The 27,072-nt window shown below is 41.1% G+C and overlaps 2 protein-coding genes across 12 annotated transcripts; one reads left to right on the top strand and one right to left on the bottom strand.

The window, feature by feature from the left end:
• Positions 1–228: 228 nt before the first annotated feature.
• ADAL (adenosine deaminase like) lies at positions 229–24,721 on the bottom strand. 11 transcript variants are annotated; one of them, XM_055098354.2, is made up of 13 exons: positions 24,131–24,721; positions 22,838–22,938; positions 21,321–21,443; positions 19,579–19,804; positions 18,923–19,053; positions 18,052–18,112; positions 14,392–14,479; positions 11,659–11,740; positions 8,752–8,878; positions 7,636–7,716; positions 5,687–5,825; positions 3,690–3,790; positions 831–2,977 (listed from the first exon to the last, which is right to left on the bottom strand). In XM_055098354.2, the coding sequence occupies exons 4-13, from the start codon at positions 19,639–19,641 to the stop codon at positions 2,783–2,785; spliced, it is 1,068 nt and encodes a 355-aa protein (XP_054954329.1). In that variant the 5' UTR covers positions 19,642–19,804; positions 21,321–21,443; positions 22,838–22,938; positions 24,131–24,721; the 3' UTR covers positions 831–2,782. The 11 variants fall into 11 exon arrangements, with proteins under 11 accessions (XP_063452672.1, XP_054954332.1, XP_063452671.1 ...); XM_055098353.2 differs by having other exon boundaries at positions 23,990–24,502; XM_063596602.1 differs by lacking the exon at positions 7,636–7,716 and having other exon boundaries at positions 229–2,977; positions 24,131–24,263.
• On the top strand, positions 24,359–27,072 carry LCMT2 (leucine carboxyl methyltransferase 2). Its single transcript, XM_003805582.5, has one exon. It carries the CDS (start codon positions 24,359–24,361, stop codon positions 26,417–26,419), a length of 2,061 nt encoding a protein of 686 aa, XP_003805630.1. The 3' UTR covers positions 26,420–27,072.

Here is a 27,072-nt window from a genome sequence, read left to right as displayed (position 1 = left end):
CACCATTAAATCTGATGTTAGCTGTAGTTTTTCATAAATGCTGTTTATCAGCCAATCCACATAAATTTTAGAACCTCAAACAAAAAAAACTTATGCCATCCCTACCGTCACTTAAGACTAGCATGACTTTTATAGTGTGAAAAGAATTTCATGATAAGGCTAATAAATTAAAATCATACACTTCAATAGCTTTTGTATAGATATTAAACAAAAAAAGGACTATAAAACTTTATAACCATATTTTCATTGAATATATTATCATGAACACTTTCAGTCATTAAAATCTGTTCTACAACATTTTTAGTGACTGCAATAGATCCACATTTTATGAATAAACTTTGATGTTTTTACTGTGCAATTTCTGTATGAGTAGATAAGGGTAGAAAATAATATAATGCTATATATAATGCCCCACAAAGCTACACACACGTATCTAAGAACTTCAAAAACCACAGAACTTCCCTCTCCCCTGTTCCTTAAAACAAAGTCTGAGTGGAAAAAACAAACTTTTTTCCTCTGCTCTCACACCACAATAAAGACAGAAAACTTCTCTGACCAAATGTGTGGAGTTTTTTTCCCCACCACCAAGCAAGCAATCAATTTTGCAGCAGATACCAGCTAGGTGTCCTCCAGTTTCCCATGCTATCCCCTAGAGATGGCATTTGATCCCACAGATTGAGGGCCCAGTCCCACAAGACTGCTGCCCACTTCCAGTGCCAAGTTCAAACCCCAGGTGGTTTCACCTGTGCTTCTGACCAAACCTATAAATCAGGGTTCCCATGACCCCTCCTTGAGTTTAATTTGCTAGTAAAGCTCACAGAACTCAGGGAAACACTTAGGTTCACTGGTTTATTATAAAGGACAGTACAAAGGATAGAGATGAAGAAATGGATAGAGCAAGGCATGTGGGAAGGGACAGGGAGCTCCTATACCCTCTACCCTCTTCAGGTACAGCACCCTCTAGGGACCTCCACATGTTCAGTTACCTGGAAGTGCTCCGAAATCTGTTCTTTTGGAGTTTTATGGAGGCTTCATTATGAAGGTATGATTACCACTGGTCACTGGTGATCAACTTAACCTTCAGCCCTTCTCACAAGAGTTTGGGGGAGGACTGAAAGTCCCAACTCTAATCATGCATTTGTCTTTCCAGTGACCAGCCCCTAGGGGCTGCCAGCCAGCAGTCAACTCATTAGATACAAAAAGCCATCACTCTGGAGACTCTAAGGATTTTAGAAGCAGTATGCCAGGAAACAGGGTCAAAGACCAAATAAATACTTTACGATATCACAGAAAGACAGAAAACCTATCAGAAATCCTTAGTAATTTAAATTAGGGGTGTCATCAGCCTTAACTTCTTCTGATACCAGGGAAAAACACACATTCTAAAGAGCAAAGCAATTCAAGCATAACTTGGTATCTAATAATTTTGTTTTTGTTTTTTTTTTGTTTGTTTGTTTTTTTACCTTTCAGAACTATCTTAGTTTGTCCCTTGTCTTCAGCTGAAGTGGCCACAGTATGTGTGTTTATGTAAGCCTGCACCAGTGGTCCATTATGTAGGGGTAGGGTTACAAGAGACCCAATGAACTCTACTTAACACAATGTTGCCACTACTAGAGGTATCTTTCAGACCGAGCAGAAAGTGAGTACTAAAGTAGAAATACAGCTTCCACAAAGAAAATGTAATAGAAGCTGTTTTAAAACTGAAAGCTGCAGTGATCTGTGATCATGTCACTGCACTCCAGCCTGGGGAACAGAGTGAGAGCCTTTGTTGAAAAAAAAAAAAAAAAGAGAGCTGCAGCTATTTCTGTCTTTCTCACCCCTCAGCCAGTTATTCTCTCCTCTTCCAAAATTGGAGCAATGACTTCACTTTCTAGTACTGATGGGACAATCATGAAGAGGGCAAAACCAGATCTCAGCACCTAGCTTTATCTGTCACTACGGTCATCCCTAGGCATTCACATAAATCCCTGGTATATAATGTGGCCTGGTGTCAATGGTCTTGGGATCTTGGAGAATACTTTTCTTTTTTTTGAAACAGGGTTTCACTCTGTTGCCCAGGCTGGAGTGCTGTAGCATCACAGCTCACTGCAGCCTCAAACATCCCTGGGATCAGGTCTCCTCCCACCTTAGCCTCCCTGGTGGCTGGGACTACAGGTGTGCACCACCGTGCCTGGCTAATTTCCGGTTTTTTGTTTTTGTAGAGACAGGGTTTCTCCATGTTGCCTAGGCTGCTACTGAACTCCTAGGATCAAGCAATCTGCCCACTTTGGCTTCCCAAAGTGCTGGGATTATAGGCATAGGCCATCACATCCAGCTGGGGAATACTTTTAAAAACTTAAAGCGAGTGAAGGGAGTCTGATTAAAGTATGCACAATAAAATATAAAGCTGTTTAGAAGGCTTAAAGGTCTCAGCAGTAGCCTAATTTCCCCACTTTCCTAACTTTATACTAGTAATTCCAAAACATTTCCTGATGAGAAACTTCGATTTCCCTGAAATTTTATGATCACTAATAGGGAAGGACTGCTGAGTCACAATAATCACTGGTGGAATGGGGATTTAATTAGCAACAACAGTCAAGTCCCACCCAGTAAGCACCTGACAGCTTGTGAGTCAGTTGAAGACACGTGTTTACTGAGTACCTGCCATGTGTAAGGTGCTGGTGATAGAGCCCAAGGAACTTGGTTTCTATGCTTCAAAGGAGTGGTGGACTGTTTTACTAAGTGGGATATGGCAAGAACTTGATTGAAACACATACTCAGAAGTAGTTCACCTCATTATAGCTTAAAAATGTAACACTCTGGGCTTCAGGTGATTCCATTTCTTCCTCAGTTCAGATCTGGTGCTGTCAGAAGCAAAGATGTAGTTGATGGATTCATAAGACAGATCCCACACCTGAGACTGGGTCAAATTAAATGTTTCAGCTGCCAGCTGGTACTCTTGAGAAAGGTGTGTTGCAAAAACACCCTTATCATCAGTCTGCCAATGTAAACAAGAATGTTTCAAAATGAAAAAGGAAGGATTTTTCAAAAACAACCATCTTTTTGTTTAGAGTCTATTTTCCTATTTACTATGCTTCTTTCAAGAGTCTAAACAAGGGCCTACAAATTTATCTATGCATAGCTGTAACTAAACAGATTTATTTATACTTAAGAAAAGATACCAGAGCAGTGTTTCAACTCTGGCTGTATATTAAAATTACCTAAGGAGCTTTTAAAGCCTATCTCTGCCCAGGACTCACCCCAGATCAAATAAAACAGAATCTCATGGGATGGGTGCAGAGCATCAGTTTTTTTGTTTGTTTTTAAGTCCTCTCAAGTACCTTTTGCTAGAGAGCCAAACCAGAGTCACCCTGGCCCTCTGTAGCCTCTCATGTCCCAGTCCCTTTTTTTTTTTTTTGCTTTGTGAGATGGAGTTTCACTCTTGTTGCCCAAGATGGAGTGCAATGGCATGATCTCTGCTCACTGCAACCTCCTCCTCCTGGGTTCAAGTGATTCTCCTGCCTTAGTCTCCTGAGTAGCTGGGATTACAGGTGTGCGCCACCATACCCAGCCACACCCCGGTCCCTTCTAACTCCTCTACTTGGGCATTATCCTCAGGCATGCAAGGCAGTCAGCTAGATAGTGAACATCTGAATTAATGCAACGCAGGGAGCAAAAAGGAGCAAAATACTTCACACGGAACACCTTACACAGATCACAGAAGGATGGGCAATGCTGTACCAGAATCCGAAATGGTGCTGGTCATAAGATGGAACTGTCTGACTTTTGACGTTTGAGGTCAAACAGAGTTCTAGATGAAAAGGGGAAAAAAACCTCTTATTAAAAGCAAATAAGTGAACTCATTCAGTGTTCACCAAGTAGACACGAGAAATATTTCCAAATTTTGCTAATTTAAAGTAGTTTATTAGTTTACAAAGTCGACCTTTCCTTATGTGTGAAAATTTGTAGTTCAATTAGTGTAGTTGTACAGGAAGCATGTGGTGCAACTTATGGCAACAGAGGTACCAGGCAAGGAATTAATATCCCTTTTACAGCCATGGACTTCTCCTTCTTTGACCAAAATAGAGAGGAAAGAGGAATGTCATGATGAAAAAAGCAGAGAATTATCAATGATAGGAGCAGAAGGGTTTTTTGAAAAGCTACTGCAATCCCTCCTGGTCTAATGGTGGAAGCCAAAACAAAGGTAAGAAAACTGTAGCACCAGGTGTGAGAGCATTATAAAGAGCTAAGAATGAGCAGAGACTTTGCCATGGCTTCTAAGAACCCCTAAACGCTTTTACCCAGACAATCATCCATTCACCTCCTTCTGCTTCTAGGTAAGTTAAGTCCATCTTAAGAATGACTCCTACTATTGGCCGGGCATGGTGACTCACGCCTCTAATCCCAGCAATTTGGGAGGCCAAGGCGGGTGGATGATGAGGTCAGGAGATCGAGACCATCCTGGCTAACACAGTGAAACCCCATCTCTACTACAAAAATACAAAAAAAAAAAAAAAAAATTAGCTGGGCGTGGTGGCGGGTGCCTGTTGTCCCAGCTACTCAGGAGGCTGGGGAAGGAGAATGTCGTGAACCCAGGATGTGGAGCTTGCAGTGAGCTATCGCGCCACTGCACTCCAGCCTGGGTGACAGAGCGACTCCGTCCCCCGCCCCCCAAAAAAAAGAGTGACTCCTATTATTAACAAATTCCTTCCTGGAAATATTACCAGGCTCCCCAGCCAGAGTAAAACACCTTACTGACTTGATTGATGGTATCTGCTCACTTGAGTAAGGCAGCCTCAACACAGGCTCACTCAGTTTAACGGATGACAAACCCAAGCTGCCCCCTCTGTTGGGAGCAGAGCTAGGCCACCACACCAAGTAAGATCACTATGCCAGTGGTTCCCATTCTCTCCACTTTTGTGGATATTTAAAATTTTCCTTAGCAAATCTAGCCCATTATGAATTGCTAAAAACTCTATAGTTAAAACATACTCACACAAGCATTTTTATAAATTGGTAAATATAGCAAATTGATCATTCTGTAAAATAGTTTGCAGCCAACCACTTTTTCCTTCTTTAGAAAGGCCTTTCCTAACCATCCAATCAAAAGTGGTTATACAATCACTACTATATCAGCCTGTTTAATTTTCTTCACAGAACACTGATACTTTCTTGTATATTTGTTTACTGTCCTCCCTCTGCTAGAATATGAGTTTCTTGGGAAAGAAATCTTGCCTGTTTTGTGTACTGCTCTATCGACAGCAATGACAACAAAGTAGGCACTTCATAAACACATAGACAATCAAGTGTGTAATGATCAACAGACATGTGAAAATATACTTGGGATTTTCCATGTTTCATTTTTAAATAATGTTACATATTTTCATAACACATGTCAATTTTGTTAAAGTCATTTCAAAATTCTAGATGACCCTTTATTCCTTTAAAAAATTCTTATTGAGTTCCAAGCATTGGAGAATGTAACAACGAATAAGACAAGCAGGGGCCCTGCTCTCATAGAGCTTATATTCTAATGGAAGCTAAAGCTTTCTGTTTTAAATAAGGCTCAGAAAGCACACACTCCATCTTTTAATAGCTACATGACATTCGTACTTTTAGAACAGTACTTCTCTGTAATCTCCAGGCAACCTGGGGATTGGGGGAGAGACAGAGAGTCATCTGGAAGACCTGAAACTCCAAGCCTTACCCAGTGGTATCCGATGTTGCCTCACAAAGTCCACCAGATCCAGGGATCCTCCCTCACCGGAGTTGAGAAATGTTCCATGCCCGATTCTGTCAGGAAGCAGATCCAAGAGTATTTGTGTTTCTTTTTTTTGGTTTGGAATCTAAAGAAAGGGGAGGAAAGGGGATCAATGGCCTCTTTCAGTGGTTCTTAAGAGTATTTTTTTCTATAGCTAGGTACCCTGCCCCTCTAAGTAGTACTTAATGCAGACCTTTTGGAAAACTGAACTACTTCTGCCTTCCTAGCTCTTTGCCTTTTATCTTCTCATTCTTTCCTCAATATTCTTCTAGATTCATTTCAATGATAATAATAAACACTTATTAAGAACCTACTTTGTGCCTTTTCACACAAATTATTTAAGGCCTCACAAGAATCTTAAAAAGTATTAAGATGAAGAAATTAAAGCTGAGAAAAATTAAGTAATTTTCAAAAAATAAAACTTCACAACTCCATATGTATATGTGTGTTCTGTTATAGACATGTGTTCATATATATTATAAAAAGTTCTGAAAAAATATAAACACAAAACTGTTAATAGTATTAACTCTGGGGAGCAAAACAAATAGAAATTGGGCTTTTAATTTTTAATTATTTTCCTTCTTGACACTTGGATTTTTTTCAGGTATACATAACTCTTATAGTTAAAAATATAAAGGATTTTTTAAAAAAAGTTGTCCAAGGTCATAGAGCTAGTGAATGGTAGAGATAAGCGTGAAACCTAACTCAATCTGACTCCAGGGCCCAGTTACTTTCCTCACATAGTGTGCTCATCATGTTTGATTCTGACAAGGCTGGCTATGTACATACCACAATCACCATGAAAATGTCTGGCTGTGCTCTTTATCTCCTAGATAGCCCAAAACACAAATGCTCAGAACATTTTTAAATGAAATCTTTTATATCCAATGGACTGGATGATAAAAGCAACAGAAACTAAGGTAAAGAACAAGTTCTGATGTTGCACACAAGGCCAGAGATAACTGGTCACTGTCACACATGCTATTCCCTTATAATGACCAATGGTTTCTATCACACATCAGTTAGGTCAGCCATAGGATGTCCTGTGGATGAAAGGTCTTTTGAGTTAAGAGTGTGGAAACATGGATTCTAGATTTTAAGTCCTGCCACTAGATTACTGACCTTCTGCTTATAGACATGAAAGATACAAGTACTGGCAAGGGGTTCTGATTTTTTTCCCTAATCTTTAAATCATGATGTAACTCAACCTTTATACATTACCCCTTTAATACAATAACTGTGAGGTAAGTAGACTAAGTATTATTTTCTGCATTTAAGAAATAATTAAATAGATAGAAGTACTGAGGTAAAAAATACATCCATTTATAAAATGGAGAAAATTGCAGCAAAGTCCCTCACAAGGGGTTTGCCTCATAAGGATGTGCTTAAGAAAGTGACTACTTCCCAGCAATTATCTGTCACTACGTTCATGCTAACAGTGAGCTTGGGGCTGATGAGGGGCACTGGACCTCTTTGCTGGGCTTTGAAAAATGACGAGCTGCTTCCTTTACTGCCAGTGGATGTGATACAATCAGGTCCCTTCTACTGTGAGGACAGGTGAGATAAATTGGTGCTTTTCTTAGAGTCAGCTTGCCAATGACAAGACTGATGTTGGAAATTCATGCATTTTCTCTAGCAAGACGTCATTAAACTGCTTTTAATGACACAGCTGGCATTTGAGTCAACAGCCACTCCCAGGAACCACAAAAGGATAAAAACAGTAACAGTAGAGACTGAAGCAAGTCATGTATTTTTAAATTTAGATTTAAAAATATTTCTACTTTCCCTTTTTAAAAAATGTTTTTCCAATCCCGGTTTATTCCTAGTCACTTACAAATGACCCTATTATTTTCTATTACAATCTGTCCCTTCTAGCCTAAGACAATATTATTTACCTCTGAAAGATGCAATGCTAACTTCAGACCTGCTTTCTTAGCTTCTAAAAGAGGTTCCAAGAAGTCTTTTGCTTGTCCTACCTTAAAGATAAAAGTTAAAATAAGGATGCATGAGAATTCTGGGAAAACTGAGGAACTGAGTACTCCATTCCAATGAACAACATAACGGCAGAAAAAAATAATGGTAGATTAATTCATTTGCACATCTTGTTTATAAAGCACCTACAATGTGCGAGCCACTTCACTGAATACAAAGCTGGCAAAGGCACAGTTCCTGCCCTTGAGAATCTTGTCTAGTATCAGTAAACTGAGGTCAATCAGCTAAGCTGGATATAGTAGTCACCAAATTTTATGCCTGGAAGGACACCTAGATATCCAGAGCTAAGGAGAACTCACTCACTTGACTCAGGAACTCTCATGATTACTCAAAACACTTCTGTTAAACAGGTGGATAAAAAGAAGGGCAGAATACTCCAGGTTTGGACAAAGCCATAAGAATCAATTTCATGGGACTCTCTTATTCAGCTGTTTTCAACCAGGAGCAATTCTGCCCCCCAGGGGACACTTGACAATGTCTGGAGACATTTTTGGTTGTCATATCTGGGAGAGTGCTACTGGCATCTAGTGGGTAGAGGCCAAGGATGCTGCTAAACATCCTACAATGCATGGGGCAGCCCCACAACAAATTATCCAGCCCCGAATATCAAGATTTCTGCTTGAATCTGACATTCAAGAAGCTCAAGTCAACATTTCTCAACTATCTATGAGATAGTTAAGCCCTAATACCCTAAGACATCCATCCATTGTATGTAATGAATTACATTACAGTGCATATAGTCTGGGACTAGTTGTGCACCATCTTTAGAAGAATGGAGAAAATAGTCATATAGTCAGGCAACTCTTTTTTTTTCTTTTAGGGTACTTAATTGTTTCACAGAACCTTGGATGAGAGCTGCTCTAGGCATTCTGGTCATCCAGGGCAGAACAGGCCTTCATCCACAGAATGGAGTGTCTGTTGGACACTCTGGAGAATGCAATGCAAGATGCCCGAAGCTAGTCCTTATCCCACTGATTCTACCTTTTAGAATTAAAATGCACGTAGGAAAAATAACTTACAGTAGGGTCTCCACTGAGGTCAAGGCCAAGAACTGTACCCTCAGTAGAAAGGAAGAACTCCTCGGCAAGTTTTACAGTCTCCTTGGCTACTAAAGGGCCACCTCTTCTGTCAACTGCTATCAAATACCTTTAACATAAGAAAGACAGAGTTGAAAACTAATATGACACAGATGAAAAAGACAATTCTGAGTACGGCCAGACAGAGATGGCAGACTACGTGTAATACATCTCACTAGGAAAAGTATAGCCTGACTGAATCTAGACAACATGACATTTTACTTTGTCATATGGACTGAGACATGAATTCCTAAATAGCATCAAGCATCCAGTCACTGTTCAGATTTACAGTTGTCTTTCGAGGTTTTTTGGTTCCTGTATTTGTTTCTTCAGTTTGTTTGATTCAGGATCCAAACAAGGTCCACACTTTGTGTAAGTCAATGTATCTTCTAAGCCTCTCTTAATCTACAACCACTCTTTCCTCTCCTCCCACCTCCCACCCTGCTTTTCTTGTAACTTATTTGTTGAAGAAACCAAGTTGTTTGTCCTACAAAGTTTTCCATGGTCTGGATTTTGTTGATTGTATCCTGTGTTGTTAACATGTTGTCCTATTTCTTTCTTTTCTTTTTTTTTTTTTGAGATGGAATCTCACTCTGTCGCCCAGGCTGGAGTGCAATGGTGCAATCTCGGGCTCAGTACAATCTCTGCCTCCCGGGTCCAAGCGATTCTCCTGCCTCAGTCACCTGAGTAGCTGGGGTTATAGGCACGTGCCACCACGCCTGGCTAATTTTTTGTATTTTTAGTAGAGACGGGGTTTCACCGTGTTAGCCAAGATGGTCTCGATCTCCTGACCTCATGATCCGCCCGCCTCGGCCTCCCAAAGTGCTGGGATTACAGGCGTGAACCACCATGCCCAGCCTTTAACATGTTGTCCTATTTCTTACATTTCCTGTCTAGTCCAGAGGCAGATCAGGTTCCATTTTTTGGCAAGAGTAAACTGGTGGTGGTGTGTTCTTAGGAGGCTGAGATCCATTATTTCATTAGGGGTTACAAAATCAGAAATATTCTCTTTCTAAAATGTATCAAATATCTGATAAAAGTTCATTCTTCAAATATTAGCTGGAATTCTATAAGACTTGAATACCCAGAGAATCTCTGTTAATATTTCTTTTTTTTTTTTTTTTTTGAGACAGAATTTCGTTCTTGTCACCCAGGCTGGAGTGAAATGGCGCGATCTCAGCTCACTGCAACCTCCACCTCCCGGGTTCAAGCAATTCTGCCTCAGCCTTCTGAGTAGCTGAGATTACAGGTGCCTGCCACCACACCTGGCTAATTTTTGTATTTTTAGTAGAGATGGAGTTTCATCATGTTGGCCAGGGTGGTCTCCAACTCCTGACCTCAGGTGATCTGCCCATGTTGGCCTCCCAGAGTTCTGGGATTACAGGCATGAGCCACTGTGCTTGGCCTGTTAATATTTCTTGAATACCCAGAGAACCCCTATAATTTTTTAAAGCAGTTATGAGTTTACTATTTATTGACAAAATAAATTCCTTTAGCATTTGTTCATTTATTTACAAAATTTAGATCAACTATATATAAAATGCTGTCTTTTTTTTTCACTTAGCAACTTCCCATGCCATTACAATAATGTTAGAAAATAGTATAAATCATATGAGCATACCATAATGTAATTATCCTCTGAATGCTGGATGTTTTAAGCTATTTTCTAATTTTTGTTATAAATAACATTATAATAAGGAATCTTATGCATAAATCAATCTATTTCCTGGGATGCATTTCTAGCACAGAATTACTGTGTCAGAGGGAAAAACTTTTTTATAAATCTTGACATATATTGCTCTTTAGAGAGGTTTTTCCCCCCTTACCTGTGTACCAGTGCAGGATTTAAAGAGGTTTTATTACATATGCTTACCAGCAGTGTGTAACTTACAAACACTGGCTATTACTTTTTTTAGCCTATTGAAACAGTATTGTAATATATGATTAATGAATTAAGTAGTTTTCTCTGTATTTCTATATGTCTACCAGCTCTTTGTATGTCTTCTTCTCTGCATTCTATTGTCTTCTGCTTGGTTTTTTATTGGGGTTATTAGCTAAAAGCTTAATTTTTAGAGTCTTATAGCCTGAAACTATACAGCTAGCTTTTTTTCTTTCTTCATTTAGGGCTTTACTGAGCCCATACTATGTACCTACTTTGTGGTAAGTACTAAAGATGTAGAGGTGAATCAAAAAACAAGGTCCCTGGCTTCACTACACTTACACTCTAGTGGGTGGGCATACATACAAACTAACACAAGATAATTCCTTATCTTGTTACAAATAATGCCATAAAGGAAATAGATGGGTGACTAGAGGATTAGTGGGGCACTTTAGACAGAGTGGTAAAGGAAGGCCCCTCTGAGGAAGTAACAGCCAAATTGAGATCTGAATAATGAGAAGAAGCCAGTCAGCTGGGCAGGAATCTGGTAGAAATGTGTTCTGGGGAATACTAAACAAAGGTGCTGAAGGGGGACAGTCTTTTTTGCTTATTTTAGGAACAGACAGCAGGCCCACGTGTAAGGGAGGAGGAGTGGTCTAGATGAGCTGCTGAAGTAACAGAGGCAGCCAGATCATGTGGGACCTTGTAGGCCACAGTAAGAAGTTCATTTTAGCTTAATGGCAAAGGAACACCATACTTTACTCATGTAAAAATACTCAGAATTTTATTGCCTTATGAATAAACTCAGAATTGTGTTCTCACTTTAAACAACAGCGTTCTTGATTTTATTTTTCTATTGTATAAATCAATGAATGATTAATTTTAACAAATCCATTACACCCATGATCAAAACAGTAAAAATTCACATTCTGGTTTTGTAAACGTTAACTACTAAGGTACAATCTTCTTACCTAACATCAATGTCCAAGTTTTCTTGTTTGGACTGTTTTATACCTTCAAGTATAGATTCCACATAAGTCTTTTTAGTCATTCCTAGAAAGGACACATAGAAAATACATGTAAAGAGATCATCAACTATTTCATCCCTCACCTTCAGCAATCCTATATGAACAATTACATTTTCACTTTATGCTATGACAAGGGCATAGTTAAAGATGAGTGAAAACATGGCCCTTATGGGTATATTTTAGTAAATGCAAATTATATTTTAATAAAATTGGGGGTAAATGAAGTGTTAGAGAAATGAAATGAAAAAAAAATAAAGGCTTTTTTTTTTTTTGAGACAGGGTCTGGCTGTCACCCAGGCTGGAGTGCAGTGGCATGATCTTGCCTCACTGCAACCTTTGTCTCTTGAGCTCAAGCCATCCTGCCACCTCAGCCTCCTGAGTAGCTGAGACTACAGGAAGGTACCACCACGCCCAGCTAGTTTTTGGATATTTAGTAGAGACGGGGTTTTGCTATGTTGCCCAAGCTGGTCTCAAACTCCTGGGCTGAAAGTGACACGCCCGCCTTGGCCTCCCAAAGTGCTGGGATTACAGGTATGAGCCACTACACCTGTCCTGTTTTTTTTTGTTTTTTTTGTTTTTTTTAAAGGGATATTTTCTCTCCTCCTAGTCCAGAAAAAAAGTCCTAACTTGGATTCCTTTCCCCTCAATCCTGCTCGGGCTTAGTGTTTCTCATCCAGGGAACCAGGCATGTTCTTCCAAGTCTGAGTGCTCTGCTCTCTGAGGGGATCTGCAAGAGCACTCTCCAGAGCAACCTCCTGTAAAATACCTTTTTTTCTTTTTCTTTAGGCTACATTGGGTAAAATAAAATACCCTTTTACCCGGATTATAAAATGCTTATGTTTGGTGGAAAGTCTCTGGTAAAATACATAAAGTTATAAATAAAAATAAAAATAGGGTGTGGTGGCTCATGCCTGTAATCCCATCAGTTTCGGAGGCCGAGGCGGGCCGATCACCTGAGGTCAGGAGTTCGAGACCACCCTGGCCAACATGGTGAAATCCTGTCTCTACTAAAAATATGAAAATGAGCCAGGTGTGGTGGCATGTGCCTATAATCCCTGCTACTCGGGAGGCTGAGGCAGGAGAATCACTTGAACCTTGGAGGCGGAGGTTGCAGTGAGCCAAGATCCCACCACTGCACTCCAGTCTGGGTGACAGAGCAAGACTCCGTCTCAAAATAAATAAATAAATAAAAATAACCCCACCACCCAGAGATAACTACTGTTTTCCAAGTACACATATACACATTTATTTTTATGTATTATTTCAAGAGACCTTTTTTAAGGTCTCTCTCTGTTGCTCAGGCTGGAGGGCAGTGGCACGATCATGGTTCACTGCAGCCCTTGGAGCCCATAGAGGTGGGGGGGGTCTTATGATGTTGCCCAGGCTGGTCTCGAACTTCTGGCGTCAAGTGATCCTCCTGCCTCAGCCTCCCAAAGCGCTGGAATTACAGGCATGAGCCACTGCACTCTGCCCATACACACATTTTTAAATAGAGAAGATACTACTATGTGTATATGTACCCAGTTCAGTCATTTAACATGAGTCTGAGTATTTCCCCATGTCATTAAAGTGTCTTCACCAGTATTTTTAATGGTTGCCTAATATTCCATTAGCCTTTATTTAACCATTCCTCTACTGTTGCATATTTAGATTAATATCCTTCTTTTAAAACTCCATTGAAAGAGCCCTATGAGTTGGCTCTTCTCTCCTTCCCTTTCACTACTCTCACCAGTACAACGTGGAACTGATTCTATGGTTCAAAAATGCAAGATGAGAGCCTTCTCCTTATCTTATGTAAACACTTATACTTTACAATAAGTTTCAAAAATTTTACCCCCAAATGATTACTGAGCTACATATATCAGGAAACAAGATGACCTAGGTCTCTTTGGGTCATAAACAAGGTGCTAAGAGGGCCCCAATGTCTCCTGATGCTGCTCTTATAGAAGGAGGATCTCAGGAAATTCCTCCAGACCATAGCCAGATCTCATCTCTATCCAGAGAGGTTTTACCACATCACAGCTTGCTCCTGGCCTAAGAAACTATTCCCTGAGAAGCGAATGAATAACCTACATTTTAGTAACTACCATAAAACATGATTCTGCATCCACTCAACGGCATTGTCTCACAAGTGCCCATGATGCAGGAAGCAAGAATCAGCCTCTGCTTGTGACAATGCAAACATAAGGAGCAGGTATCCTTTTCTCAGAGTGAAAACAACTAAACAAGGAAGAACAAAAGAAACTGCTGCAGGCCTTTGTTTCCTTCCTTAAACAGATAATGCCTGACTGGAATTTTACTACTTTTTACTTAAGAATAACTCACTCATTAATAATGTACATCAGGATGGGCACGGTGGCTCACACCTGTAATCCCAGCACTTTTAGAGGCTGAGGTGATTGTTGGGCCCAGGAGTTTGTGGTTACAGTGAGCTATGTTTGCACCACTGCACTCCAGCCTGGGCAAGACAGCAAGACCCTGTCTCTAAAACAAACAAAATGAACATCATTAATGTACATCAGAGAGAGGACTTGGACTGTTGACTAAAGGTTCAATGAAATACAGAACAACACAATAGTATAAAAGTTAGTGCTTCATATTCCCACTCACAAACATGTGAGTGATCCAAGCACACAGGAAAAGGACAGTACATTTGCTGAGAAGTATAAATTCTACCGGTAGCATTTTCTCTTCTGGGTGTGCTCCTTAGTTCCAGGTACTTGACGCCGTCATCTGCAAATTCTTTTATGACATCTTTTGTGACCTGATAATAAAGATAACGTACACAATATTGATAATGTTTGGGTAAGGGTCCCAATGAATGTGCCAAGTGCTACAGCTTTATTTTATTCATTAAATCTGATTTGCAAGTAATGTTGGAAGTTTCTCACGTGGTAGAGATTATCCACTTTGTCACATCCCTGATGGAGACTATGCAGGGCTGCAATATTTCCAATCACTCCCATCACCCCTCATTCCCACATTCAATCCCAATCTGCACATCAGCTACACCCTTTGTTTCTTTTCCCCCTTTTAAACATTTATTTCCTAGTATTTATAATAGCAGATTGATAAAATAGACAAATGGCGCAAAACTAAAACCAGCTGGAACCATCTGTATGTGTAGACTGCTAGGAAATGCACATACAGAAATAAACAGCTAAAATGATTAGGTATTACTGATGTGCTATTTGAAGTCATGGCTTAAGGTTTTTATTCAAGTTATTTAGGAATAAGTTACATTTTTCAATAAATTCTGGCAGGGTTAAATTTTCTCGAGAAGTACTTAGGGCAAAGAAAGTAGGTGATAAATATGAGTAAAACTGTATCCAATTTAGTGCAAATCTCAATAATCCAAAAGTTCCTGAAGGATTTCCTGAAGGATGTTTTTCCTTTCTGCCTTCAATCCTAAAAAATCTACAGGAAAAAAAGGCTAGGTTGGCGAAGCTGTGACAAACTGCCGTAATTAGTCCTTACAGTTGGTATCCTAATCTTAATCTGCTTTGACTACACACACACAAGCATGTGAGTGCAGTGTCCTGGCAAAGCAAGAGGGGCTGGCTGTTCATACATACAGTGCCTAACAGTATGGCACTACCTTGGTGAATTCACAGCAATCCAAGTTGTAGGCCTCTTCTTTTTTCTTTTTCCATTAAAGACAAAAATGAACTTATTATAATGTAAGTGGAATGGGTAGCTCAGTTTCATCAAGAGGTCTAAAGACCCAGATTCTGAGAATACACAGCCAAAGATAATACAACTGCATTCTAAATCACGTGAAACTCCAGGACCAAGCAAGATACCACTGCTGCCTCCTCCAAGGAGCATGATACTGCAGCCTCCATGCCATCATGAATGGCATTGGCCCCATGGTACTGCTACTCCAGGAACTCCCTCTTGCTGTCACTGACACCACGAAATTGTGGCCTCACCTTTGTATTAATAGGTTGAGGAATCTGGATCTTGTCACTGCCCCAGAACAGAACAGACCCACACTCAGCTACCCCAGCTCACATGAGACTAATGCAGAAAGCTGTTTGACAATGAGGAATACGGTTGAAGTGAGGGTTTGAAATAGTAGTCCTTTTCAGTGACTACTATCCAAGGCTCCCTCTTTCTGAGTGGCTAGGTACCTGTAAAACCAAATGAACAATGAAAAACTAACAAGTATGGAGCAAGAACAAAGGGAGGAAGATTTATCTAGGCCACAGTGAAGCCTACAGAACCATCCCTAACCCACATCCAAGAACATTTCCCTGGGGTCTACATCTGTGTTTGCCAGATTTAGCCCTTTCTGTGATGTGCAGCAGGTAGTGCGGTAGGTACTGAGAACAGCTCTTTGGGCTTTCCTCTCCTATGCGCTGGACTGAGAATATCTATTCAAATTCTTTTTCCAGACAAAGTACATCACAATTAGTTAAGTTCCTACTTACTCAAACCTCTCTAAGACTGTATAAGCTTGAATGGGAAAGAGCATGAGCTCTGCAACCAGATAGTACTGCCACTTACTGTGTGTGTGTGATCTTAAGCAAGTTACACTTAACCTCTTTAAGCCTATTTTTTCATCTACAAAAAGGGAACAATAAAAATACCTACTTCTGAAAGTAGTCCTAAGAATAATGTCTGGTACATGTAATAACAAGTATCATTTTTTCAGCCACACTCCAATCCTCTCTTTGAGATTATACCCAGGTCACCTTGACTAGAGTTTTAAGTGATCTCCCTCACACTCAGTTCTACATTTACAATCTCTTAGTTTATCCTCATAGACGTTTCATTTATCATATGGGGCACCCCATTGTCACCCTCTGAACCACCTAGTAGCACTAGGTCAAATGCACAGAATCTTCTCACTTCATTTAATAAAGCTTTTCAACTTTCATTTTGAAATGAATGTAGCAACAAGCATGCCATTAATATACCCATAGAGTATTAAACTGTCAAAGTTTCAATTTAATCATTTTGCTCTATAACACTCATCAACAAAGTGAGACCAGGGCCCCTGTGGTGGATATTCTTAGCTATGTTCAATGGTATCTTTTGAGACGCTGCTTAGAGAATGCCCTTTTGGTTCCCTATAAATCCTTATGTGTGTGTCTAATGCAGAGCTTACCACACTATGTTGCAGTATCTGCTTATGGGTCTGTCTCTCCAACCTAATTATAAATTTCTCAGAGGCAGAAACTGTGTCAATCTCTCTCAGACTTTAGCACACTGCCTGGAACATTGTGGGCACTCAGTCAACTTTTGTTGAATGAAACTATTAGAGTTACCTCTCTTCTAAAAGGTGCTTAATTTACTTACCACTTATCATGAAGATCAGTCTTTACCAAAGAGGAAAATTTTTGCTTGATCAGTCAAAAGTTACCTCTCCAGAAACAGGTTATACTTTCTTTGCATTTTTTTTCTACTGGTTAAGATCACTGACACAATTTTGCTTCTCTCCATTTAGAAAGAGAACATTTTAAAATGCCATCCTAGTCAGATCAATGATACAGAAGACAATCTTCCATGTCAGACTCTAGTATCATGGAGCGTCAGATAAGAGAACACAGTGGTATCCTTTGTGCCCTCAGAGGGAAAGCACAATTTCCCTAGGGATTAATCACTTACTCTCTAAGCTCTTCTTGAACTTCTTCCTTCTCTATAATGTCCACCCATACAGTAAGTCTCCTATGTAATACAGACAATGCCTTATTAAGGATATCCCCATCTGTGGTCTAATATTTCTCTTTTTTTTTTTTTTTGAGACGGAGTCTCGCTCTGTTGCCCAGGCTGGAGTGCAGTGGTGCGATCTCGGCTCACCGCAAGCTCCGCCTCCCGGGTTCACATCATTCTCCTACCTCAGCCTCCCGAGTAGCTGGGACTACAGGCACCCGCCACCATGCCCGGCTAATTTTTTTTTTTTTTGTATTTTTAGTAGAGACAGGGTTTCACCGTGTTAGCCAGGATGGTCTCCAACTCCTGACCTTGTGATCCGCCCACCTCGGCCTCCCAGAGTGCTGGGATTACAGGCGTGAGCCACCACGTCCAGCCCTAATATTTCATATATGTATGTTATATATGAAAAACAGGACCAAATTTTCTCTTCCATATCATCCTCTATCCTATAGAAGATGCTCTTCATGGTTCTTTCCTCATATCTTTTACAAGAAACACAGTTTTTCTGTACTAGCTCTTAGGCAAATGACTTACATAGGTTTTGAAGAGTTGCCGTAATAGAGAAAACATTTTTCATCACTCTTAATGAGAGCAAAAATGAAAGGCCATGTGCAATAATGGAAGGAAATTACTTCATAATTTTTAAACCATTCTAAAAATTCCTTCATGTCTTACCATTAGAATATCTTCAGGGCTACTAGTAAGCTGATGAATAGTTTGAAACATCTGGAAACATCTGCAACATGAATGAAAAGTTTTAACATAATCTAGTCATCAAAGAAACTCACTAACTGAATGAATTAAATTTTAGGCTAATAGTAAATATATATTTATATTTACAAAGAACTACAGAATAGATGTTTCAAAAATTACATTGATCTGGAAAGATAATCAAATGATTGAAAATAAAACATTACTGATATTTTTAAGTGGGAAATAATAGTACCCCTTCTCCAACCCATGCCTGACATGGGGAAATTCAATATGCCTATATTTTCAAATCTAAAGACTATCACAGGCTGGGTATAATGGCTCATGCCTGTAATCCCAGAATTTTAAGAGGCCAAGGCGAGTGGATAGCTTGAGGCCAGGAGTTTGAGACCAGCCTGGGCAACATAGGGAGACCCCTATCTCTAAAAAAATTAAAAAAACATTAGCCAGTCATGGTGGCGTGCACCTGTGGTCCCAGCTACTTGGGATGCTAAGATAGGAGGACTGCTTGAGCCCCAGAGGTCAAGGCGGCAGTGATCTGTGGTCACGCCACTGCACTCCAGTCTAGGCAACAAAGTGAGATCCTGTCTCAAAAAAAGAAAAGAAAGAAAAAAGAAAGAATATCCCAATATAACTTCACAAACCACAGAAATCACTAGAAATACTGTCAACAGTCTAACAGTTGGAAAAAAATGTTGTATGTTAAGATATATGCTCCACACCACATGCCAACCCTATTTCTGTTTACCAAAATCTGAATTCTTACATACTACTTACAATCTCAAAATACTGATAGAGAAAAAAAGGAGTATGTCCACAACCTCCCCACACTTACTCTTCCAAAGTTCTTTTCTTTCCCTTGTCAATCACAGTCATCTGATCGTGGATTTTAAGATCTGGCTTCTGGGCTATTAACTTCTTCATGGTATGAGAACTAATGGATCCATTCAAGTGGGCATGAAGTTCCTAAGAGATACAACCAGTAAAACTTATCAAATATCCAATAGATTCATAGCATCTTACCAGGTACTTAATGTTGGTAGTTTGCAATAGGCAAACTGCTTACTAGATTTAGCTACATAATAAAGTTTACAAATTTTGCCTACAAAATTTACTTTTTCTTTTTTTGAGATGGAGTCTCCCTCTGTCACCCAGGCTGGAGTACACTGGTGCGATCTCAGCTCACTGTAACCTCTGATTCCCGGGTTCAAGCGATTCTCCTGCCTCCGCCTCCTGAGTAGCTGGGACTACAGGCATGCCACCAAGCCCAGCGAATTTTTGTATTTTTAGTAGAGATGGGGTTTTGCCATGTTGGCCAGTCTGGTCTCAAACTCCTGACCTCAGGTGAATCCACCCGCCTTGGCCTCCCAAAGCGCAGGAATTTCAGGCACGAGCCACTGCGCCCAGCCAAAATTTACTTTGATGAAAAGAAGCAACATCAAAATCATTATAATTAGCAACCACTCAAGATTTCTGTAGTTGAATTCTCACCACTTTTGGCAATTCAGAATAGAAGTCTGTCTTGCAAGGCTGTTGCTCTTCTGCCTCTATCATTTTAGCAGGAAAAAAATGGTTCTTCTCCACTCTTATTCTTAGTATGAGCAATATGATGTATTTCAGTCAGTAAATTGTATCGTACTGAATTTCCTTCAGATTGCTTTACTTCCACACATTTTGTTAAGATTAGCTGTATTTGTAGATCTGGGTTCAGCTTCACCTATTTTAACAAATGTTAATATTTTCAGATGTAAAAGCAAAGAAACAGGATTTTGTTAATTTTTTCTTTAAAAGGCAAAAGCTCCTCTAAAACTAACTTAAGTGTGTCTAAAGTGGGAAAATGATTAGTAAACAACATAAACTGGAAACAGGAAAAGACCTCAAGCTTATAAGAGGTGTACTAAAACCTGACATTTAGTAGAGTATATTCCTTAACTATTGGCACCTTCTATACAACGACTTCAAAAATTCAAAATTTTATAAGGCCTACTTTGGATAAAAAAAAAAAAAATATATATATATATATATATATATATAATTTTTTTGAGACAGTCTCCCTCTGTCACCCAGGCTGGAGTACACTGGCATGGTCTCAGCTCACTGCAGCCTCTATCTCCCGGGTTCAAGCGATTCTCCTGCCTCAGCTTCCCAAGTAGCTGGGATTACAGGTGCATGCCACCACACCTGGCCAATTTTTGTATTTTTAATAGAGACAGGGTCTCACCATGTTGGCCAGGCTGGTCTCAAACTCCTGACGTCAAGTGATCCACCCGCCTCAGCCTCCCAAAGTGCTAGGATTACAGGCATGAGCCACCATGCCCGGCCAAAAATAAAATTTTAAATTTTGAATTGTTTAAAATATATAAAAGAAGAACAGAGGTGCTGGCATTAGATGGACTTAGGTTTGTCCTTTTACCAGCTCTACAGGTTAGAAGCTGTGTGGCCTTAGTCACTCACCTTCATGGCTTCAGTTTCTTTATTTACAAAAATGGGATTAAAAATGCAAAGTAGCAGTGATGATTAATAAAGTATTTTAAATTCCCCTCATCTATGTTCCCACATGAGCCAGTCACTGCCTTTAACTCAGCATTTAATCACACTGATATCTCGATCACTGATATACTTGTCTTTCTCTCTCACCAGACTGTAAGTTCCTTGAGGACAGGTCCTTTGAATTATTCCACCACTCTAACACTTAGCACAGTGCCTAGCACACTGTAGGTGATAAATCAATCATAATTTCCCTTCACTTCTGAAAGTGGTTTATAAGTGAAGATAAAATTCCAAGTGAAATTTAGTGATTTTCAAACTAGCCACCTTGACTCTCTGGGTTCTCACGTATTAATGAGGATGACGTTTAAGAATAACAGTTTCCATGTATTTGGAACCTAACAGGTATGTGACAAGCACTTTTAATAATGTTATCTTTAATCCTTGAAATAACTTTGTGAAATATTACTGTATTGAAAATCAATAAATTGATACTGAGTGGGGTTAAATAAGTTACCAAGATATTAAAATGTACAATAAAGAAAGTAGTTTGTATAGGACTAAACATAGCCATAGAAATCCATAGAAAGGCCTACTTAGTATGAGATAAACATGGCATTTCAAAGTAATGCCATAGTAAGTGCTTAATAAATAGTAAAAAATGAAAAAGATGGACTATTTAATCAATGGCATTTAATATCTCTACCGAAAAACATAAATGATTTAATTAAAATGGAAAAACATACCTTTTTTTTTTTTCTTTTGAGACAGGATCTTACTTTGTTGCCCAGGCTGGAGTGCAGTGTCACGATCACAGCTTGCTGCAGTCTCAAGCTTCCAGACTCAAGCGATCCTCCCACTTCAGCCTCCTAAGTAGCAGAGATCACAGGCATGCACCACAATGCCCATCTAATTTTATATAAAAATTTTTTTGTAGAGACGGGGTCTCACCATGTTGCCCAGGCTGGTCTCAAACTCCTGGGCTCAAGTGATCCACCAGCCTGAGCTGGGATTACAGGAGCGAGCCACTGCGCCCGGCCAGATTTTCAATTTTACTCCAGGATCCTGATCTTAATTTGTGCCCCATTCAAACCATCCTCCAGACTGACCTTTAACTAGCTGTGAGTAAATTTACTGACCCACTGGCTACAATGCTAACCTATGGAAATTAAAAAGCAACTAAGCAATCATAATCTTTACACATTAAAAAAAATTGTTGTTCCTTGCCTAAAACATGGCTACCAACAACAGCATGCCATGACAAATTTAACTTTTCTGGACTGGTTTTGGTCTGGGACGGAAGGCAACAAACACTGGGATAAGATCCACATTAGTAATACTTCATCAATATTAGAGCAGGGCCAGAAGCAAGTATCCTGTCTCCCAGGGAACTTTTTTCATGCTCCCACCTACTCCCCCAAAAGGGAACTCAGAATAAAAAAAAAATTTGTTACTGTTTATTATGCACTTACCATGAGCCAGGCACTGTGGTGTCTTAGATAGTTATTTTGTTTAAATCCTCACAACAACCCCTGAGGTATTATTATCCCCATTTTATATAAGAATAAATTGAGATTTAAACACAGTTATTTTGTTTAAATCCTCACAACAACCCCTGAGGTATTATTATCCCCATTTTATATAAGAATAAATTGAGATTTAAACACCGGCCCCCCCTCCCCCAGCCTAAATCATAAGGCATCGAAATCACAAATTTTGCTCCATTCTCTTTCTTCTTTAATTACTTTTCTTGATCTGGTCTTTGCAAAACAAGTAGTATTTTTGACATAACACCTACATTTTAGGAACCTGTCATTAAATAAATTTGTTTCTATGGTGCTATGTATTTTTCAAAGTCCTTCAACTTTTTTTTTTTTTCTATTTGCCCCTCAATCAACCCTGAGATACCTCACAAAGCAGTACTTAATCTCATTTTAGAGGTGAGGATCCACTGACCCAGCAGGCATAGGTGAGCCCTTCTTCTAATCCCTTCAGAAGCAATTCTCAAACTGCTCAAATGTTCCATCAGATCTGAATGCCTTACACTAAACTGACAACTCTGTCACCAAGTTTACAGAGAAAACAGAAGCCATCAGGTGTAAATTCCTTCTTTTTCTCTCTGCCCTACCTCACACCTGAGCTTATGATTATCCATAATCTTTTTTTTACTCCATCAGGAGTCACAGATAAAGGATTCATTCTCCTATCCCCACAACTAATACGTGCCCAGGATCCCATTTCTATCTATTCCAAGTTACTCTACCAGTGAGTTATCTTCTCATTTTTCTGTTCCTTCAACCTCTCCCTCTCCACTAGCTGGTTTCCCTCACAGGACCAACACGCATGTGCAGTATTTGCTTCCACCTGAAAACAAAACAAAACAAAAGACTCTTTTATCCCACAATATTCTTTAGCCACTGCCCTGACCCTTTTTTCCTTCTGAGTTAAGCTCCTCGAAAGTATAACAATTTAGACTGGATACCTCCTTTAACTCACCTCCTATTCACTGAAACATGGATTCTGCCCTCATTGCTCCACAGAAACTGCTCTCCCTAAGGCCATTAATGAGCTTTTAAACACCAAATCTAAATGTCACTTTTCAATTACCGAATCTTTATCCTGATCCAAACCTTTTCTTTCTTATTTCATTTTGTTCCACAAGAAAACATTGGAAAATACGAAACTTTTTCTTGACTCCAGTATCCAAATCTGCTGGACTCCAAAACTCACACTCTTAACCATTATGCAGTACCACCTGTAGTTAACCATAAAGTTATCTGATTTCCTTTTCTATTTCAGCCAGTCAGTCACCAAATCCCAGTGAACAAATGATAAATTTCCTAAATGTCTCTGGAAGTGGTTTCCTATGGATGACTCCCAGACACCCAATTTAGAAACTTTATGATTATTCTGAAGTCTAACCTGGATTTACTCCTTAAAAACAAAGCTCAGAACACACCACAGGGAACAATCACCTCTCTTCAGTGACTCCCCTTTCTGGGGACATATTCAACACTACTTTAAAATCCACAGAATTCTCCAAGTGGAAGGCGGTGTGATGAGAAAGAGAGGCTGAGTGGTTTATTCACCGTCAGTCTAACATAGGGCTGGGAATACAAGGGAATCAACAGTCTACTATCTGTGGGGAAACGTCTTCTTGTTAGGTGTCTATAAATTATTTGTAAAGGTCGGTTTCTTCAGTTTGCACCCTGGCCTTAGTGACTTGTTTTCAAGTTTTAAATGGGGTTCTCTTTTGCAACTGTGAGAGCATTAAATAAATCAGCAACTATTAGCACCCAAGGAAGCTAACTAATCCTTGCCTACTGAAGGTCCGTGGTGCCGACCCTTCTTGGCTCCTACCAGACCCTTCCTTGGCGGTCCAAGGAAGCCAAGTCGTCAGTCCCCACAGACTCACCTCTTAGAGATTTCTCAACTACAAGGACTTAGGCAAGGTTTCCCTTTTGACTGGAAGGCTTGTAGAAACGTGACAACCCGCCTTCCCTAACACTCATGTCACAGCGGTAGCGGACCGTATTCTGGGACAAATGGAACTCACGACATTCAAAAGAAAGGTCAGCCGCAAGCGAACTTAGCACTGGCTACACCCTCCTCAATTCTGGTTGGCGAGATGCGCTCTTCCCGGAAGTGACGCACAAGTGCCGGCGGAAGGGGAAGTCCAGGAGCATGGGTGGTTGTTTCCCCCTACCGAGGTCCGTGAGGTGTGTGCTAACCAAGGGGCGGCTCACAACCGTGACAGACTGCCATTCCTGAGTCTCTTCTGGCCATGGGCCCCCGGAGCCGTGAGCGTCGGGCAGGCGCGGTACAGAACACCAACGACAGCAGCGCCCTCAGCAAGCGTTCCCTGGCCGCGCGCGGGTACGTGCAGGACCCCTTTGCCGCGTTGCTGGTTCCGGGCGCGGCGCGCCGCGCACCGCTCATTCACCGAGGCTACTACGTCCGCGCACGCGCCGTGAGGCACTGCGTGCGCGCTTTTTTGGAGCAGATTGGCGCGCCCCAGGCCGCGCTTCGCGCGCAGATCTTGTCTCTCGGCGCTGGCTTCGACTCGCTCTATTTTCGCTTAAAAACCGCGGGCCGCCTGGCCCGGGCTGCAGTCTGGGAGGTGGATTTTCCGGAGGTGGCGCGGCGCAAAGCAGAAAGGATTGGAGAGACGCCAGAGCTGTGCGCGTTAACCGGGCCTTTCCAGAGGGGGGAGCCCGCGTCCGCGCTGTGCTTTGAGAGCGCAGACTACTGCATCCTGGGTCTGGACTTGCGGCAGCTCCAGCGAGTGGAGGAGGCCCTGGGCGCCGCGGGGCTCGACGCAGCCTCACCCACTCTGCTGCTGGCCGAGGCGGTGCTGACCTACCTCGAGCCGGAGAGTGCCGCGGCCCTCATCGCCTGGGCAGCCCAGCGTTTTCCTAATGCCCTTTTCGTGGTCTATGAGCAGATGAGGCCTCAAGACGCCTTTGGCCAGTGCATGCTGCAACATTTTCGGCAGCTAAACTCCCCCCTGCATGGCCTGGAGCGCTTTCCTGACGTGGAGGCGCAGCGGCGCCGCTTCCTTCAAGCTGGCTGGACCGCCTGCGGTGCCGTGGACATGAATGAATTCTATCACTGCTTTCTTCCCGCAGAAGAGCGCCGGCGGGTGGAAAATATTGAACCCTTTGACGAATTTGAGGAGTGGCATCTGAAGTGCGCCCATTATTTCATTCTGGCAGCTTCTAGGGGAGACACCCTCTCCCACACCCTAGTGTTTCCATCCTCAGAGGCATTTCCTCGCGTAAATCCTGCTTCGCCTTCAGGGTTATTCCCTGCCAGTGTAGTCAGTAGCGAGGGCCAGGTCCCAAACCTGAAGAGATATGGCCACGCCTCTGTCTTCTTGAGCCCAGACGTTATTCTCAGTGCAGGAGGATTTGGAGAGCAGGAGGGGCGGCACTGCCGAGTGAGCCAGTTTCACTTGCTCTCAAGAGATTGTGACTCTGAATGGAAAGGCAGCCAAATAGGCAGTTGTGGGACTGGAGTTCAGTGGGATGGACGCCTTTATCACACCATGACAAGACTCTCAGAGAGTCGGGTTCTGATTCTGGGAGGGAGACTGTCCCCAGTAAGTCCAGCCTTGGGGGTTCTCCAGCTTCATTTTTTTAAGAGTGAGGATAATAACACTGAGGACCTGAAAGTGACAATAACAAAGGCTGGCCGAAAGGATGATTCCACTTTGTGTTGTTGGCGGCATTCAACAACAGAAGTGTCCTGTCAGAATCAGGAATATTTGTTTGTGTATGGGGGTCGAAGCGTGGTGGAACCTGTACTAAGTGACTGGCATTTCCTACATGTAGGGACAATGGCTTGGGTCAGGATCCCAGTGGAGGGAGAAGTACCTGAAGCCCGGCATTCTCACAGTGCCTGCACTTGGCAAGGGGGAGCCCTTATTGCTGGAGGTCTCGGGGCTTCTGAGGAGCCATTGAACTCTGTGCTCTTTCTGAGACCAATCTCTTGTGGATTCCTCTGGGAGTCAGTAGACATCCAGCCTCCCATTACCCCAAGGTACTCCCACACAGCTCATGTGCTCAATGGAAAGCTGTTACTGGTTGGAGGGATCTGGATTCATTCCTCCTCATTTCCTGGAGTGACTGTGATCAATTTGACTACAGGATTGAGCTCTGAGTATCAGATTGACACAACATATGTGCCATGGCCATTAATGTTACACAACCATACTAGCATCCTTCTTCCTGAAGAGCAACAGCTCCTGCTCCTTGGAGGTGGTGGGAACTGCTTTTCCTTTGGTACCTACTTCAACCCCCATACAGTCACATTAGACCTTTCTTCCTTAAGTGCTGGGCAGTAAGGACTGGACTAATATTCAGGACCCACTAAAGTAGACAATAAAGTTTTCCACAAATAGGACGACCCTCTAGCTATAGATACTGCCACTCCTCCTTTCCCCATCCTTTTTTTCCCTTAGCACTATTCAGTGCAAAAAGTGAAAAAGGTTGGTAAAATAGGTAAAATACCTAGAAACAATCACTACAGAAAACAGCTGAAGACAGTGGCCATGCAATCCGAGAGGAGTAGTGGTCTTCCTCTGATTTTCTAATCTAAGTTCGTTTATTGAGTTACAGTGGTCTTTAGTAAAGTAAAACAATTACCCAATCCCAGGCCTTGTGATTTGAGATGGTACCTTAGAAAAAGTTACACGCAGTTCCGTGGTTGAATATATTTGAGATGGTACCTTAGAAAAAGTTTCACGCAGATCCTTGGTTGAATATAGTTGAGGGAGCGTAGTATTGACAATTCTTCATGTAGGAAACCTGAAATGAACACAGTCACAGTTTGATTAAAACATTGTCCTGTTTGTTGCAACAGAAAACTCGGATAGTTTTAACAACAGGAAACACTTGTAGGACTTCCTTTAACAACATACTTTTTAAATGTTTTGCTATTGGTTCCATATTTATTTAGATTTATAAGTGTCAATAAAGCAAACTTTTGATGCCTCAA

Source organism: Pan paniscus, chromosome 16, assembly GCF_029289425.2.
Source record: "Pan paniscus chromosome 16, NHGRI_mPanPan1-v2.0_pri, whole genome shotgun sequence".
Lineage (NCBI taxonomy): Eukaryota > Metazoa > Chordata > Mammalia > Primates > Hominidae > Pan > Pan paniscus.
The sequence above is the reverse complement of the archived record's forward strand: the minus strand, read 5'-3'. Positions and strand labels throughout refer to the sequence as shown.

Bases quoted from the DNA above. Each gene is read 5' to 3' on its own strand.
- ADAL (XM_055098354.2), bottom strand. From the start codon at position 19,641: ATGATAGAGGCAGAAGAGCAACAGCCTTGCAAGACAGACTTCTATTCT. The intron at 14,480-18,051 runs GTAAGACATGAA...CTTTATTATCAG, and splicing joins GCCCTGAAGATATTCTAATG to GTCACAAAAGATGTCATAAA. The intron at 2,978-3,689 runs GTAAGGTGTTCC...TTACATTGGCAG, and splicing joins CCCATCCTTCTGTGATCTGT to ACTGATGATAAGGGTGTTTT.
- LCMT2 (XM_003805582.5), top strand. From the start codon at position 24,359: ATGGGCCCCCGGAGCCGTGAGCGTCGGGCAGGCGCGGTACAGAACACC.